General features: G+C 46.9%; 1 protein-coding gene across 1 annotated transcript in view; it reads left to right on the top strand.

Moving 5' to 3' along the window:
• The first annotated feature begins 2,336 nt into the window (after positions 1-2,336).
• The window catches only part of PDCD1LG2 (programmed cell death 1 ligand 2), a 36,542-nt gene continuing 21,715 nt past the window's right edge, over positions 2,337-17,163 (top strand). Inside the window, 6 exon segments of the mRNA XM_089306716.1 lie at positions 2,337-2,400; positions 2,551-2,772; positions 2,775-2,896; positions 12,555-12,835; positions 13,201-13,235; positions 13,238-13,306. Of these exon segments, the coding sequence (XP_089162842.1) occupies positions 2,337-2,400; positions 2,551-2,772; positions 2,775-2,896; positions 12,555-12,835; positions 13,201-13,235; positions 13,238-13,306 (793 nt within the window).

The raw sequence follows: 17,163 nt of genomic DNA on the forward strand, positions 1-17,163 counted from the left end.
AAAACCCAAACATGATCTGAAAGAAAGGGACTCATTTGTGGTGTGCCTGCCAGTTCAGCCCCCAGAACACCACACGTAGCACCTCGTCCACTTCTGACCCCAGTACTGAGAGGGAGATTGAAAATCACTTACCTGAGGAAGAGGCTGACTCAGAGCTGAAGTGATGGCTCTGGGCCAAGGGGTTCCTGATCCTAACACAGCCAATATTGGAGCCCAGGTGCTCTGTCATTAAAGTCTGTGCTTTTCTCCCATTGTATTTTATAATGAAATAACCTGAAAATAGCTAATGCTTACAATGTATGATTGACTGCTGAACATATGATTTGATTGAATAAATGAAGCAAGCTCTGCTGAGTTTAATTATATCTGTGATGGCTCAGGAACTAGTTCAAAATCTTCTTACACCTCCCTTGTAATGAATATCTTTCATTAATGATGGATGCAGCAACATTTTATAGTTCCTCATGCTTCATTCATAGAAACACTAGCTTCCCTAGTTTTGCCATGTATGGTCACTGCTTTATGCTCTTATGTTTTTACAGAATTATTTAAATCAACCAGGTTTTATTTTTTAACAAAAAAAGGTGCCCTTTGGTAGGTGGGAAACTAGTATTATTTGTACTGGTAGAGAGAGAATGGCAACAAAACTAAATGCCATGGAACTAAAGCCATGTTATTAGATTCTACTTAGACATTATCATCTGCCTGGCAACTTCCTGTTTAATTAAAAGGGAAAATATCAGTTTCAGATGTAGGGGTTCTGATCAAAATTTATATGTCATTGAAGAATTGAAATAGACTTGAACAAGGCTTACATTTCTCTTTAATTCAGCTCCAATTAGGCTTTCATTCTGCCCCACCTAAAGTCATCTCCCACACTTCTTGCAGTGTGTGCCTCATGTTTTGGGAATTACTCTTAGAGTAGAAACTACAGATTTAAAGTCAAACATCTGATTGACTCTGGATTTTAACTTTAACTGTATGTTAAATTTTAATTTTAACTGTATGTCCTGGAGAAAACTTCTCTTGGCAAATTGGAAAACTGTAACGATAACACATGTTTCCTAATCGGGTTTTCAAGATCAAATGATAAAGTTACACAGTGCTTAGCACAGTGATGGCGCAGGGTAGGTAGGCATTAAATATTCATTCCACTTTCCCTTTCCTCTTACTGAGAGAAAATAGGAGGTATCCACGGTGGGTTTACCTATATGGGGGCTCACATCTTTTGGGACTTAGAAATGCCTGTAATAGCAAAGTATTCACCCTGACTTGTGCAGTCTTGGCTGAGTTACTTTCTATGCTTCACTTTCATTTTCTTAAAAGTAGCAGCGTTGCCTACCTTGTTGACTTTCTGGAAAGAGACATTTCTGTGTTAGCAGAATGCCTCACATATGGTGAAAGCCTGACAGGTGGTAGTTGTTATTTCTTAATGGTAAGAACATTTTTCAGTCCCTCTTAACAGTTTCTTTGTTTATATTTTATTTATTTGAAAAGCAGAATGAGAGAGAAAGAGAGAGGGAGAGATCTGGCTGCTGGTACACTTCCCAAATGCCCACAACATCTAGGGCTAGTCTAGATCAAAACCAGGAACCAGAAACTCTGTCTGTGTCTCCCACGTGGGTGGTAAGGACCCAGGTATGTGAGCTGCCTCCCAGGGTGCATTAGCAGAAAGCAGGATTGGAAGCTCAGGTGGGAGTGGATCCCAGGCACTCCACTATGGGATGCAGGCAATCCCAGCAGCGACTTAACCCACTGAGCCATGATGCCCCCTCAGTTATTATTTCTACTGGCTAGGGAGAGTGATGTTGGACAGAGAAAATATCTAAGTTTATCCCTCTGGATAAAAGAAAATGAGTCCAGGGGCCAGCGCTGCGGCATAGCAGGTGGAGCCACCGCCTGCAGTACCAGCATCCCATGTGGGCACCGGTTCAAGTCCTGGCTGCTCCACTTCCCATCCAGCTCTCTGCTGTGGCCTGGGAAAGCAATGGGAGATGGTCCAAGTCCTCAGAGCCCTGCATCCACGTGGGAGACCCAGAAGAAGCTCCTGGCTTCGGATTGACACATCTCCGGCCGTTGTGGCCATCTGGGGAGTGAACCAGTGGATGGAAGATCTCTCTCTCTCTCTCTGCCTCTGCCTCTCTGTGACTCTGCCTTTCAAATAAATATTTTTGCGAAAAGAAAATGAGTCTGGATGATAGGATGTGAGGACGTTTTGCCCAATGGTCTGGGAACATAGTGATAGGGAAGTCACAAGGAGAAACTGTTGTCATGTGAGGAATGACTGGCAGTGACCCCAGGATGAAGGCGAGGAGGCAGAGATACTACTGACAACCATGCCTCCATCAGAAGCTCTGGCCAGGGCACTCTGGGAGGAGCGGAGGGCGGTCAGCTGCATGGGTGGGGCTCGCTGAGGAGAGAGGAGCCCCTCCTCCAGCTCAGTCTGGATGGCGCAGAGGACCGAAAGGGTTGCAGGGGAATCCCCAGATCTTGGCAGAAGATGGGGGTGCAAGAGTCCCACCTCCCTCCCTGTAAGAACTAAAATGTAAGGTAGACAGTGGCAAAAATGTCTTATTTTCTTTTCAGCTTTATTCACAGTGACAGCCCCTAAGGAACTATACAGGGTAGACCGCAGCAGCCATGTGGCCCTGGAGCGTGATTTTGACACTGGAGATCACGTGGTACTTGAAGCAATAAAAGCCAGTTGCAAAAGGTGGAAAATGAGACTGTCCTCCAGCAGGGAAAGAGCTACTTTGTTGGAGGAGCAGCTGCCCCGGGGAAGGCGCTGTTCCACATCCCCCAAGTCCAAGTCCAAATGAAGGGTGACGGGCAGTATCGCTGCCTCATTGTTTGCAGCATCTCCTGATACTACAGGTACCTGACTCTGAAAGTCAAGGTGAGTGGTTTCAGGGTCTGGAATCTATAGAGGCATCTCCCTAGCAGAGGACCTGCTTTAGCTGCAGGTAACAGAACCCTTTGAGGGGCCCGCACTATGGCGCAGTGGGTTAACACCCTGGCCTGAAGCCATCCCATATGGGCACTGGTTCTAGTCTCGGTTGCTCCACTTCCCATCCAGCTCTCTGCTATGGCCCGAGAAAGCAGTAGAAGATGGCCCAAGTCCTTGGGCCCCCGCACCCGGCTTCAGATCGGCACAGCTCCAGACGTTGAAGCCAACTGGGGAGTGAACCAGTGGATAGAAGACCTCTCTCTCTCTCTCTCTCTGCCTCTCCTCTCTCTACGTAACTCTGACTTTCAAGTAAAATAAATAAATCTTTAAAAAAAAAAGATATAGATGGACATATCGGGGTATTTGGCTAATGTAATGCATATGTAAATTACAGACTGATATCCAATAACACTGCCAAAAAAAATAAAAATAACCCATTGAAGGTAGCTCAAAAAACTGAAAGGATGGTTTTAAGGAGATAGAGGTGTTTCAGAAAAAAAAACAAAAGCGCCTGCTCAGCAATGATTTTTTTCTCTTTTTTGACAGAGTTAGAGACAGAGAGGTCTCCGTTGGTTCACCCCACAAATGGCAGCTGTGGCCGGCGCGCTGTGCTGATCCGAAGCCAGGAGCCAGGTGCCTCCTCCTGGTCTCCCATGGGGTGTAGGGCCCAAGCACTTGGGCCATCCTCCACTGCACTCCCAGGCCACAGCAGAGAGCTGGACTGGAAGAGGGGCAACCGGGACAGAATCCAGGGCCCCAACTGGGACTAGAACCCAGTGTGCTGGCGCTGCAGGCAGAGGGTTAGCCTAGTGAGCCATGGTGCCGGCCCTCAGCAATGATTTTTAAAAGAAGATTTATTTCACTTATTAGAAAGGCAAAGTGATATACAAAAATGGAGAGACAAAGAAAGAAAGATCTTCATCCACTGGCTCACTCCCCCAAATGGGTACAACAGCCAGGTCTGGGCCAGGCGGAAGCCAGGAGTCAGGAACTCCATCCAGGTCTTCCATGGAGGTGACAGGGCCCCAAGTACTTGGGCCATCTTCCCCGGTGCATTAGCAGAAAGTTGGATTAGAAGGACAGCGGCTGAGTCTCAAACTGGCACTCTGATATGGGATGCCGGCATCATAGGCAGCAACTTGACCACCACAACACCAGCTCTATTAATAATTTTTGATATCTGAGTATAAAGTAGCTGAAATAAGGATCAGTAGGAATTAGAACTGCAGAAATTAGGCTGAAGGAAGACAGGAAAATGTGTCCCAGAAAGGTGGGGTTACCAAAGGTAAACTGCCAAATTCACAATTCTTCCATGGAATATTTGCAAGTTGACCATTGGGCTACTCTTTTCAGTAGTTTATTCCTCTAGTCCAGAGTTGCTACTTTTTAGAGCACTGACCACTTTTTAAAGATTTATTTATTTATTGGAAAGGCAGAGCAACAGAGAGAGAAAGAGGGAGAGCTTGCATTTACTGGCTCACTCCCCATATAACTACAATAGCCTGGGCTGGACCAGGCTGAAGCCAAGAGCCAGAGACTCCATCTGTGTCTCCCACATGAGGTGGGTCCCTATGCACTTGGGCCCTCTGTTGCTGCCTCCCCAGGTGCATTAGCGCGAAGGTGGATCAGAAGCAGAGTAGCCAGGACTTGAAGTAGCTCTCTCATATGGGATGCAGGCATCACACGTGGCAGCTTAACCCTAGTTCAGAGTTTTTTTTAAGCCATCACCAGCCATAGTTGTTTAAAATATCATTTTAGTGAACAGTAACAAGGTGGATGGGTTTCCCCTCCAAAAAAAAAAAAAGTGAGTGAATAGAAATAGAAGAAATAGATCAGAGAGCATACACAGTAGGACTGGGTGATGTTTGGTAAACTCTTGTTTTAGGGGAGTATGTGTGTATGTATGTTGGGTTATAGTGTAAAATTTTTTCTTACTCTGAGTCATACTAAATTTAAAAACTTTGGCAAACACTGTTGCTGAAGTCCAAGCACCATCTATTGCAGACGAAGCAGCTGTGGTCCAGAAAAGTAGAGCCTGGTTAACTCCATAGCTGCCACATTCCTCTTGGTTCAGGGTTTCTCTACCTCAACACAAACCAAGAACCTATGTCCCAAGAGAACCTCCCCACACTGGTTTGTTCTGGGAAGGAGTGTTTCATTGGCGTGTGCCTCCCGGGCTTCAGTGAACATTCTGTTCCACTGGGCCAGTGTATCCCGACCCCTCCCTCCCAGTCGCACTCACTAGACCTCAGGATGCATTCTGCCTCCTGGAGGGTCAGTGGATTGAGACCCCAAAGACCGCTCACGTTGGCAGCAATGATGTGACTACGATTTGGTACAAGGAAGGACAAACTAGAAGAAGTGCAAAGGCGAATACTTTTTAACCTGTGTCGCTGGGTGTGTGGTTTTGTTCTTTATAACCTCATGTTTTTCTTATTTGTAAAAGGAAGACAGTAGTAGCACCTACTACATTGGATTGTTGAAAACATTAAAAAAAGGAAATCAGCATTCAGAACTGAACATGGTGCCTGGCATATAGTAGATATCTAGAGATTGGGTTTTAAGGTTTTTAATTATTCCAGGGACAGTGACCACCTCACTCCTCAACCACCAATGAGTCACCAGGAAAACTTTTAGCCTAGATGTCACTGTTTCCTTTTTCTCTCTCTCTCTCTTTAAGATTATTTATTCATTTGAAAGTCAGATGGGGCCAGCACTGTGGCACAGTGAGTTAACGCCATGGCCTGAAGCACTGGCATCCCATATGGGCGCTGGTTCTAGTCCCGGCTTGTCCACTTCCTATCCAGCTCTGCTATGGCCTGGGAAAGCAGTAGAAGATGGCCCGGGTCCTTGGGCCCCTGCACCCGCATGGGAGAACCAGCTCCTGGTTCCTGGCTTCGGATCGGTGCAGTTCTGGCCATTGCGGCCAATTGGGGAGTGAACCAGCAGATGGAAGACCTCTCTCTCTCTGCCTCTCCTCTCTCTGTGTAACTCTGACTTTCAAATAAATAAATAAATCTTAAAAAAAAAGTCAGAGTTACACAGAGAAAGACAGAGAGGCAGAGAGAGAGAGAGAGAGAGACAGAAAGAAAGGTCTTCTGTCCGTTGGTCCACTCCACAACGGCCACAATGGCTGGAGCTGCACTGATCCGAAACCAGGAGCCAGGTGCTTCTTCCCGGTCTCCCATGTGGGTGCAGGGGCCCAAGGACTTGGACCATCTTCTACTGCTTTCCCAGGCCATAGCAGAGAGCTGGATCAGAAGAGGAGCAGCTGGGTCTCAAACCAGCACCCATATGGGATGCCGGCACTGCAGGTGGTGGTTTTACCCACTATGCCACAGTGCTGGCCCCTGCTTTCTGTTTTTATTACATTTTCTACATCCAGGTATCAGCTGGCAGGAACTCTAGGACATTGAAGTTAGCCCAATTCATGTGAGGAAAGAAGGCTGCATTTTCTCAGGATCCCCTCATGTCCTTGAGTTTCTACCACCCTAAGTCACCAGCCCCTTGTCAGCTGATGTCTAGTTGAACACTGCCCTGGGGACCAGCCGCCCTGCTCTTCCCCACTCCTTCCTGGGAAGGCCCCTGCCCGCTTTCTCACCTACGCCAGGGATTTCTCAGGTGTGGGGCAATGTGTTCCTTAAAGCAGTGGTCAGCAACCTGGGGAGAATGGGGGTCCCAAAGACTTTCCAAGGTGTGGGTGAGCACACGCAGTTTCAGGAAGTGAGTTTTAGATCCTCCCCTTCCCCAAGTTCTTTTCCCCAAAACTGATGAGCCTGAGAATGTGCCTGCCAGGCAAGGCCCTTGGGGTTCCCCTGAAACACTTCCTCTTTTACTATTGCTTTCTCCCACTTCATTTGAAGCCTACCTTTCATCTACCATGAATGTGATCTTATTGGCCCAGGGTGCTCCATCGTGTACCATAGTGCTACAGGAAAGAGTGATGGGAAACACTGGCGCTGTATTGAATTGCCATGACTAATAAGTCCTTTTGCAAGTCAGATGATATCAAATGCTCTGCTTTCAGCAAAATTGAAAAATATGCTCATATAGGTAACAGCTGATAATAAAAATGAGTAATTTTGCCGTATATATTGTGCCATTCAGTGGAATGCCATTGCTGTAACAAAGCTGCAACCATCTCCATTAACTTAGTCATAGGAACAGAATCTTTACCCAATATAGCTATAAAAAAAGAAATAGAATTGATGCTGCATTCTACCACATAGCCTCATTCTAACCACAAACCATATGTGTCTTCAGAATCATGAACAATTTTAAAAAGAAAGCTCTGGGTATCCCATTAAGAGATATGTAACCAGTGAATTTTTATATCTTATTGTAACAATTACCAATACTATAATACTTTATTTTGATCAACTGTGCTAAAAATAACGGAACTTAAATATCAATGCCTCAGTGACATGAAAAAAAATCTAATTTTAATAGCTATAAATATTCTGTCATAAAAATGCAGAGATAGGCAGCTAAAGAGCTGTCACACATAAAAATACATTGCATTAAAATCTAATTCTGTATGCAAAGTGGAATGAGAAGTGAGTTTCAGGGTGTAGAATGACTTAGGTGCGGCTGTTAATTTGAGTCCTGGGTCTGCTCAGATTCTGGCTTCCTGCTAATGTGCACCCTGCGAGGCAGCAGGTGATGGCTCAAGTAGTTGAGCCCCTGCCACCCACTTGGGAGGCCCAGATTGCATTCCCAGGCCCTGGGCATTTGGGCAGTGAACCCATAGGCTGAAGGTTTCTTTATTTGTGTCTCTCTGCTTCTCAAAATAACAAAATATTAACAATTTAAAACTCTGTTAGAGCATTTTTATATGTATTTTTAATCAATGATGTTGTGCATAAAAGATACCTTCTTTGATCCTTGGCTGCCAGTAGATACATATGTAAGAGAGAAATAGTTATTTGCTAAAAATCTACAAAATATTAAATATTACATATTTTTCCAGTATGAAGAATTCTAAGACTATGTGAGAAGGTACATACTGCATCAAAATTCTTTCGGGGCAATACACACATGCACACACACACACACACACACGAACACCCTGGGTGGAGGCCATCATCTCAGGATTCTCCCCTAATCTGAGGTCTTGAAGGAAGCAGAGAAGACCTAGGACCCCGGTGAGGTTTTCCATCAATGAAGTAGGGCTAGAGGAAGGGCATGCCTGTAGCCTGTAATCTCTGGCAGAACCCTCGAAAACAGGTTTATGACCCCTTCTTTGATGTCTAGGAAATAATTAGCATTAAGTATAAATGAAAAGAGCATTGATTTTAAAAGGACCAAAAAAATGGCATGGCTAGAATCTAGAAGGAACAGTGATAAAGGGCTACTGTTGACAAAAAGCCAGAGAGCGAGCTGTCTGATGATGGCCACATAGCATCGCCAGAGCAAGGAGAAGAGAGGCCCTACATCTTGTAGAGCAGCTGGGTAGAGGAGAGGCCTTGGCAAAGGATCCTAGACAGGCATTGAGCAGGCACTAACAACACAAGGGCCAAACCAGCCAGAAGGCCGGGGCTGGGAGACAGGGAGTGGGAAGAGCAGATGTGCACATGGGCGGAAGCTTACCAATGTGCTCCAAATCAACAGAGTGCGTGGAGGATGGATGCAGCCGCAGGGAGTGCAGGACAGAGGCAACCTGACTCCCGTTAGAATGGCCTTCACCGTTGAAAGAGGAAGACCAAGGGCACGGGGAGGAAGGAAGAGAAGGCTGTACAGAGAAGCCACTAGAACCAGGGAAAGTGTCGGCTGTTGCAGCAGCGTCTCTGCTCTTGGTGTCTCTTATTCTTTGGTGAAATGAGGGAAGGAAATCCGGAGTCACAAAAACAGTGTCCTGTATTTTAAAGGGGGAAAACCTCCTGGAAATTACCAACGTGTTAACCTGCTGTCTGACAGATCAATTGGCAGCAGTCCTCAGAGGTTTATTTTAGTGATTATTCGAAACCTGCATGGATTCTCTAAGACAAAGGCATGTAACACTCCGTTTTGCGCCTTGTTTACTGTTGGGATGGTGAAGCAGCTAAGTTTATCTTTATGTCAGAAATGATGGTGTTGCCAGAAACATGCCTCAGATGGCAGAGTCAACCACAGGAACAGATGTCATTTAAAGCTGTGGAAATCTAAAGCAGAAAATAGTAGTAGCTATTTTAATGCCAGAGACTGAGAAGTCCACCAGGGAACAGAGAAGCAAGTCAGCATTTAGCAACAGCAGAAATCTGCTGCTACCACGAAATCAGAGGGGAAAGGCAGAGTTAAAGGAGCCCCAGGGGGTTGAGTCCCTTGACAGACACTGGAACCCAGTGGGCCTGTCCAGTGGCTGCTGGAACCAGGGAAGAGACGCACCTGCTGCTGGAGGCGCTGCCATAACCGAGAGCAGGGGGAGAAGCTGTTCCTCCAACCTGCCCTGCCAGTTTTCCTGCTCTGCTTCCCACTGGCTCCCAGGAGCCTAGGAAACACAGCTCACAGAGACTCATCTTCCTGCAATGCAGAGGAAAGAAGTAGCAGTGAGGGATGTGTTTGGGGCAAGCAGAGCAGGGCCCACATAGCACGCACCCTGTGCAGAGCGTGGTAAATGGTTAATTGGAACTGGAACAGACTGAAGAGCTAGTGGTTGTTGAGGCAGAGCAGCGAGGGTGATGGAGGGCCTTTGGCCAACTGGATGCAATCTTCAGGTGCCAAGGGATCTGTTCTGGAGAACAGAGATGCAGCCAGCCGAGCTGGGCAGTGAATCACACACCTAGCAAAATTGATCTGATGACCTTAGGCTGCATTAAAACCCTGTGTCGGGCAGGCATTTTGGTGCAGTGAGTTAAGCTGCTAGTGGGGATACCCACATCACGTGTTAAGTGCCAGTGTGAGTCCCCATTACTCCATCTGCAGTCCAGCTCCCTGCTAAGAGCCTGGGGAGCAGTGCATGATGGCTCAAGTACCTGAGTTCCTCCCATCCATGTGGGAGACCCGGATGGAGCTCCTGGCTGCAGCATGGCCCAACCGCAGCTGTTGCAGCCATTTGGGGAGTATCTAGCAGGGTTGCTGAAGAAAGTATTTCTCACTGAGCAGGAAGCTGAACAATTTAAAGATCACTTCCACCTCCAAAATTCTAAAATGTACTCATCTTTTCCAAAGAATACCAGCCACAGTCCAGCTTCCCCATTGTATGTTGTTGAAAAATGCATCCTTTCATTCACTTCCCAAATGAGAAAGGGCTGTGAGGGCATCTTTGTGAGCATGTAGGACGTGTGCTGTGGTGCCTTCAGACCTTGCTGCTTGTTTTGGCTGAAGGGCTCTCACCCAGCTGCCCATCATTTCCATAGCCCAGGTCAAAGTCTCCAGTCAGCTCCTGCTATCTGGCCCTCTTACCTCTGAATTCACCCACTAATGCTCCCTGCACTTTTTTTTTTTTTTGAAGATTTGTTTATTATTTTTATTTGAAAGGCAGAATCACACAGAGAAGGAGAGGCAGAGAGAGAGGTCTTCCATCTGCTGGTTCACTCCCAGGTTGGCCGTAACAGCCGGAGCTGTGCCGATCGGAAGGCAGGAGCCAGGAGCTTGTTCCAGGTCTCCAATGTAGGTACAGGAGCCCAATGATTTGGGCCTCTTCTACGGCTTTGCCAGGCCACAGCAGAGAGCTGGATCAGAAGTGGAGCAGCCAGAACTTGAAGCAGCGCCCAGATGGGATGCGGCACTGCAGGCGGTGGCTTTACCCACTATGCCACAGTGCCAGCCCCCACTGCGCTTTTTTAAGAAAAAGAAAGTTTCATCACTCATGTGCATTTACGTCAATATTACTTCACCATCAAAGATTATATTGAAATTCTATTTCTTAACGAAATATTTCCTACCCAATGAAAACCAGTGCTGCTCATTTCCCCTTCCCCTCACCAAAAATCAACAGGTTATACTGTTCATACTCTCTAGTATCTATACATGGCATTAATATTTATTTAACAATTATCTGTGGTGCAGTGGGTTAACGCTGTGGCCTGAAGCGCAGCATCCCATATGGGCGCCGGTTCTAGTCCCAGCTGCTCCAATTTTGATCCTACTCTCTGCTATGGCTGGGAAAGCAGTAAAAGATGGCCCAAGTGCTTGGGCCCCTGCACCCATGTGGGAGACCCAGAAGAAGTTCCTGGCTCCTGGCTTTGGATCAGTGCAGCTCCAGCCTTTGCGGCCATCTGGGGAGTGAACCAGTGGATAGAAGACCTCTCTCTGTCTCTACCTCTTCTCTGTAACTCTATCTTTCAAGTAAATAAAATAAATCTTAAAAAAAAAAAACAATTATCTAAGATTATGAGCTGGTTTGTCCTTGTGTTTTCCTGTCCCTCTCAATATTACCATTGTCTGTTTTAGCTCTCAGTTCACTGAAGGGCAAAGAATGCTATCTGATTAATTTGCTCAACATTTACTGCACAGAAGTATGTGTGTGTGTGTGTGTGTGTGTGTGTGTTGATGAGAAATATATAGTAAATATGCTCAGCTCTTCACTATTTATAGACATTATCTGTTACTTCTTCTCTTCCTAATCTCACAGAGAACAGAGGAGAAGAGGAAGTGAATAGAAAGTCAATTTCCTACTGTAGGTATTTGAAAGATATTGAATAAAGTGTGATATGGGGTTATCTGGTGTGTGGGGAGCAACTGGGAGCAACTCGGACTAGATTAAGTTACTGGAATTAAGACTTATTCTATGCATCTGCTCTCCCACAATATGGCGCTGGGAGAGGAGGAAACAGCTTCTACACAGCTGCCTCCAGTTCAACCAATAAACTGTAGGACCTGCTCCTGATTGGAGGAGAGCAGCGTACTCGGCGTGTGGGTAGCAGAGTTGGGATTGGTGGAAGAGGACTATAAAGGAGGAGAGAGACAACATGCACCAAGAACACCTGAGGAACATCTGAGCAGCCCCCGAGAGAGCCAGCCGGTGGTGTGCCGCTCCCCCGCGGAAGTGGGGAAAGTGGCAGGGGGAACCGCCCTTCCACGGAGGTGCAAGGGACGGTAGCCAACCCGGGAAGAACCAGCAGCAAACCCGGGGAGGGCCGAGCAGACGAAAGAACAACGCAGGGTCCTATGTCGTTCCTCCACAAAGAGGGGGAGCGACACTGGTGATTGTATTTATCCATGCTCTCTTCTTTTTACAGACTCCAATTGTGAGATAATTTGCAATATTGTCAGAAGGCACAGAGTATGGTGCCTTAGAGCACTGTTGAGATCTGGAATCAATCCTCCAATATTCAGATAGAAGGGGTCTTCAAGGAGTTCATCAGAAATATCTGTTATGAAGATAAAGACACTATGTATGCATTTCAGAATTGTTTTGCGCCAAAATAACTTACCTTTTAATTCCACTTCACATGTACTTTTTGAAGTGCCTTTGGTTGGGACCCACCAGTGTATCCTCGGGACTCTGAGAAAAGTGCTTTATCTTTCGGCGATCACTCCCAACAGATATGGGAAATATCAAAAATGGCCTCTCTCATAAGAATTAAATTACTGAGTGAATGTAAAACAATATATCTAGGATACAGAAAGTGCTTTAGAAATGAAAACCCTTTTTACTTGACGTTGACCATTTTGTTCATTTTTTTAGGGCGTTAAGTACAGAGCTCTACAGGAATCAGGAAAGAAAGCCTTTCTCTTCTTTTTGTGTTCCAGCTTCTTCCAAGAAAATAGATGCGTCATAAAGTTCCTGGAGACAAATGAGGTGGCACTCACGCACCAGGCTGGAGGTTATGCCCTGGCAGAAGTGGCCGGGTTGAATGAGTATTGCTACCAGCACCAGTCGCAAGGCCACCACAAAATACCAAACACCAAAGTTAAAGGAAAGGTTTTTTGTCGGGTAGGGGAGACCCGACAGGCAGGAGGGAGAGGGTGACAGAGCAAGAGAGCAAGAGAGAGAGCAAGCCAGCCAGCACGTATGAGGGAAGCAGGTGCTGCTATAGTCTTGCAGGGGGTGGGAAGTGGGAGCAGTGAATCCTGTTAGGGTAGGGGTGGAGCTGACACTTGTGTTTTGGCCATTTGGTCACCTGGCTTCTAGCCAGCCAGGCTGGGCTTAGAACTGAAGCTTACTGTGCAAGATGGCGACAGAGGCCAGAGCCCAAGATGGCTCCTGGGGCTTAAGATGGCGCCAGAGATTAGAAGCACCATTTCACTAACAATTGTCACACCAGGACCCCACCCCACCCCACCCCCCCACTCTCCCAACCCCCCACCCCCACCCCCCACCCCCCGCAAAGGCCCTCCCAGGTCACTAGCGTTCTGCATCTGAAACCACTGGCAGAAACTCCAGCTGTGTGTTCTGGAATGCAGGCATGAAGGAACTTACTTTAGCCACCACTGACCCTTCAAGTAAGAGCAACCTCCCTCTCCCCAGCTCTGGAGAGCAGAGGGTAGGCTGGAAAAAGATGCCACACTCTCATAAAGCACCTGAAGAGTGTATAGTAAAAGGGCTGCTTGGGAGGTGTAATCAGAATATGGAGGAACTACCAAAGGGAGTGAGACACTGGGGTGTAAACACTGGGGGAGAAGTTTCCAGCATTAGAGAGGTTCCTGCCTGCGCCGCGGCTCACTAGGCTAATCCTCCGCCTTGCGGCGCTGGCACACTGGGTTCTAGTCCCGGTCGGGGCGCCGGATTCTGTCCCGGTTGCCCCTCTTCCAGGCCAGCTCTCTGCTGTGGCCCGGAAGTGCAGTGGAGGATGGCCCAAGTGCTTGGGCGCTGCACCCCTTGGGAGACCAGGATAAGCCTAGCTCCTGCCATCGGATCAGCGCGGTGCACCGGCTGCAGCGCGCCGGCTGCGGCAGCCATTAGAGGGTGAACCAATGGCAAAGGAAGACCTTTCTCTCTGTCTCTCACACTGTCCACTCTGCCTGTAAAAAAAAAAAAAGAGAGAGAGAGGTTCCTGGACTAGTCCAGGAGAGCAACAGTAGGGAAAGCACAGGGCCGGCACTGGCATAGGGGGTAAAGCTGCCTCCTGTGGTGCTGGCTTCCCATATGGGCGCCTGTTCTGGTCCTGACTGCTCCACTTCCGATCCAGCTCTGTGCTATGGCCTGGGAAAGCAGTGGAGGATGGCCCTCTGTGTGGGAGACCCAGAAGAGGCTCCTGGCTCCTGGCTTCAGATCAGCACAGCTCCAGCCCTGCGGCCAACTGAGGAGTGAACCAGCAGATGGAAGACCTTTCTCTCTCTCTGTGTAACTCTGACTTTCAAATAAATGAATAAATAAACCTTAAAAAAGAAAAGAAAAGAAAGCACCCTTAAGAGCTGTGGTCCTAGCTGCTGACTGCAGCAACTGCAAAGCCTGGAAGCTGAGTGAGCCCCCAACTACATCCCCTTACCACCCTTTAATCTCCAAGATGCCTCTTCTTGGCTGAACCCAGCTGGAAGTCAGAGAGCAAGGGAGTCCACTGAAGCATAAAGGTTGAATTGTCAGGGCTCAGAGTGGAGTGCTGAAGTGTGGAGAATGGATCTGGAGAAGCAGGAAATTTCCAGCAAAAGAGCCAATCTTGGTGATTCATGAACAGCGCCTCAGTCAGGGTGCACATTAGTTTGCTTGCTTTGCTACCGTTGACTGCTTATGGGGTACTGCCAGGAAAGCTTGTATCACAGAATCCTTCAAAGTGCTGATGGATATCTTTGGACGTGGATTTCGTACTTATGGAATTCATACACCATCCAAATTTAAAACAGTGTCAGGAGACTGATAACTTTTTATTTGCCAAGTAAAAATAGTTATCACATAGCATCAAAATCATTTCCTAAGAGACAGGTAATTTTATCACCAAGTATATGTTTCCTATTACCTTTCTATCATACTATCACAAACTTCATGGTTAAAGACAACACAGCTTTACTGTCTTACACTTCTGGAGGTAAGGAGTCCACCTTGGATTTCGCTGGGCTCAAATCAAGGATTGGCAGGTGTGGCGAGGCTCTGGGTGATTCCACTGTTGTGTCTCTTCCAACTTCTTGAAGCCACCTGAATTCCTTGGCTCATGGCCCCTTCCTCCTTCAAATCAGCAATCATACCACTCAACCCTCTGGTTCTGTTGGCACATCTTTCTCTAACCCTCTGCCTCCCTCTTCCACCTTTTAAGTACCGCTGTTACTATTCTAGATGCCCCCCTGGGTAAGTCAGGGTAATATTCCCATTGGAAGGTCCCTAATGGAAGCTGTCAGCAAAACTCCTTTTGCTGTGTAAAGGTAAGGAGGCACAGGTTCTAGGGCACAGGTCATGGAGATCTTCAAGGAGTGTCACTATTCTGCTTGCTCTTTCAAGAAAGGATATGATCTCAGAATAAGCACAATCCCTAGTACTGATTACATTTGGCCTTGTAGAACATTCAAGCTGTTGTCTTATATTTCACGTTTTCTCCTTCGTCTTAGCAAAGCAAGACAGAGCTTGTGATAGGACCTGTGTGGCCTGCAGGTAAATAGGTGGTGACCCCAGGAAACAGAAGTGACAGACAGGAGAGCAAGACAAGAAAAAGGGGCAGGCATTTAGCCTAGAGGTTAAGACACCAATTAAGCTGCCCCCTCCCACATCAAAGTACCTGGCTTCAGTTCTCAGCTCTGACGAATGATCCAGCTTCTGGTGATGCAGATTCGGGGAGGCAAAGGTAAGGGCTCAAGCAATTATGGGAGATCTTGGTTGTGCTCCTAGCTACTTGGGGAGTGAACAAGCAGATAGGAGTGGAGTCTCTCTCTCTCTCTCTCTCTCTGCATGTGTGTCTGCCTCTCCAATAAACTTTTAAAGTATAAGGTACTTCAAATCTTTGTAAAAAATGAAATTAAAAATAAGTGTGTTTGGTACCAGACATTCTGTAGCCCATGCATACAAAGGGTCTTCAAAAACCTCATGGAAAAGTGCACATGATGAAAAAAACTACGCATGGGTCTCATAGATTTTTCTCACCTTTTGAAGTACCCTCATAGAAGAGCGCATTAGCAAAGTTGCTGATATAAGCTGACAGAATATCAGTTGGAGCATCAGATTAAGGGAGAATTTTTCATGAATTGATGCTAATCCTTAGACCAGACTCAGAAAATTTGAAGTCATCAAATACCCATCTCTTCATTACTTTCCTAATAGTTTCTTCTGGAAAAAAAATCCTCCCTGATACAGTTTTCAGAGGCAGCCAGCTGTGTTGCTGTCCATCCCGCTTCCTGTCTCTCCACCTACTCATACTTCCCAACCCAATGTCAACACTGAAGTTAGGCCAACTTCTTTCTAATTGAATTATTATGATGCAGCAAGGAAATAAAGAGAAGTCATGCTGGAGAGCTTGATAAAACATTAGAAACATACAATTTTAGGGCAAAGAGCACATTTGGCATGTTGGTGTTTCAAAGTTGTCTCTGCCCCCTTTAATCATAACTAAGACCACCAGACTTGTCCCTCATGAAAAATGAGCTATAACTAATTCATACTAAGGCTTCAGAGGCTTAAACAGTATCAATCCCAGGGGACTTTGTTTTTCCTTGGAATTGTTTACTCAACTGTCCTTTGTCTCATGGACTTTCCTGTGTAAGCTAAATTTAGCCATCGTAGCCTGGAGCTTTGGGTGAGATGTGGCTATCTGCAAGGACGCTTACATAAGAGCCTCTGTGGAGAAATAGGGACCTGCACTAAGAGGCATCCGGAAGTAACTGGGATCCACCCTTTGCTCTCCGGTCCTGTCAGTGCTTTTTCCTGCGTGATGAAGTGTGTGGGTGAATGACTGTAGAATGACCACTTCTCTGGAAGCCTTATGCTATGAAAAGTTGAGAATGGAGGGAATTGGTGCCTCTCTTTGCGGGAGCCAACTTGGCTGACAAAGAGTCAACAGCCATGAGGAGGCCTATGAGGTCTGCTCATGATGGAGGCCAGCAGGGATATGGGAAATCTCTGTGCTCTTAAAGATTCTCAGCTTGGTTTTACACATCTTTCCCAGCTTTGTTCATCCTACTGTTCCCTGACTCGGCTCCTCTGCCCGGTGCAGCGCCTCTTCCCCATACATCCTCCATGGACTGGCTTGCTCCTTTCCTGCCTCTGTGCCACCTTTGCTGTTTCTTCTGTGTGGAATACCAGCTCCAAGCCCACCCTCCCTGCAGGGCCACTCAGGCATCCCCAGGGCACAATGGGTTTACCCCTCATCTTGCCTCTTTGGAACTGTTACTTGTGTCATTTGCTTGGTGACCTTGCGACTATGCTTGTCCCTTTT

Source organism: Oryctolagus cuniculus, chromosome 1 (genome assembly GCF_051225735.1).
Source record: "Oryctolagus cuniculus isolate XC-2025 breed Fujian yellow rabbit chromosome 1, ASM5122573v1, whole genome shotgun sequence".
NCBI lineage: Eukaryota > Metazoa > Chordata > Mammalia > Lagomorpha > Leporidae > Oryctolagus > Oryctolagus cuniculus.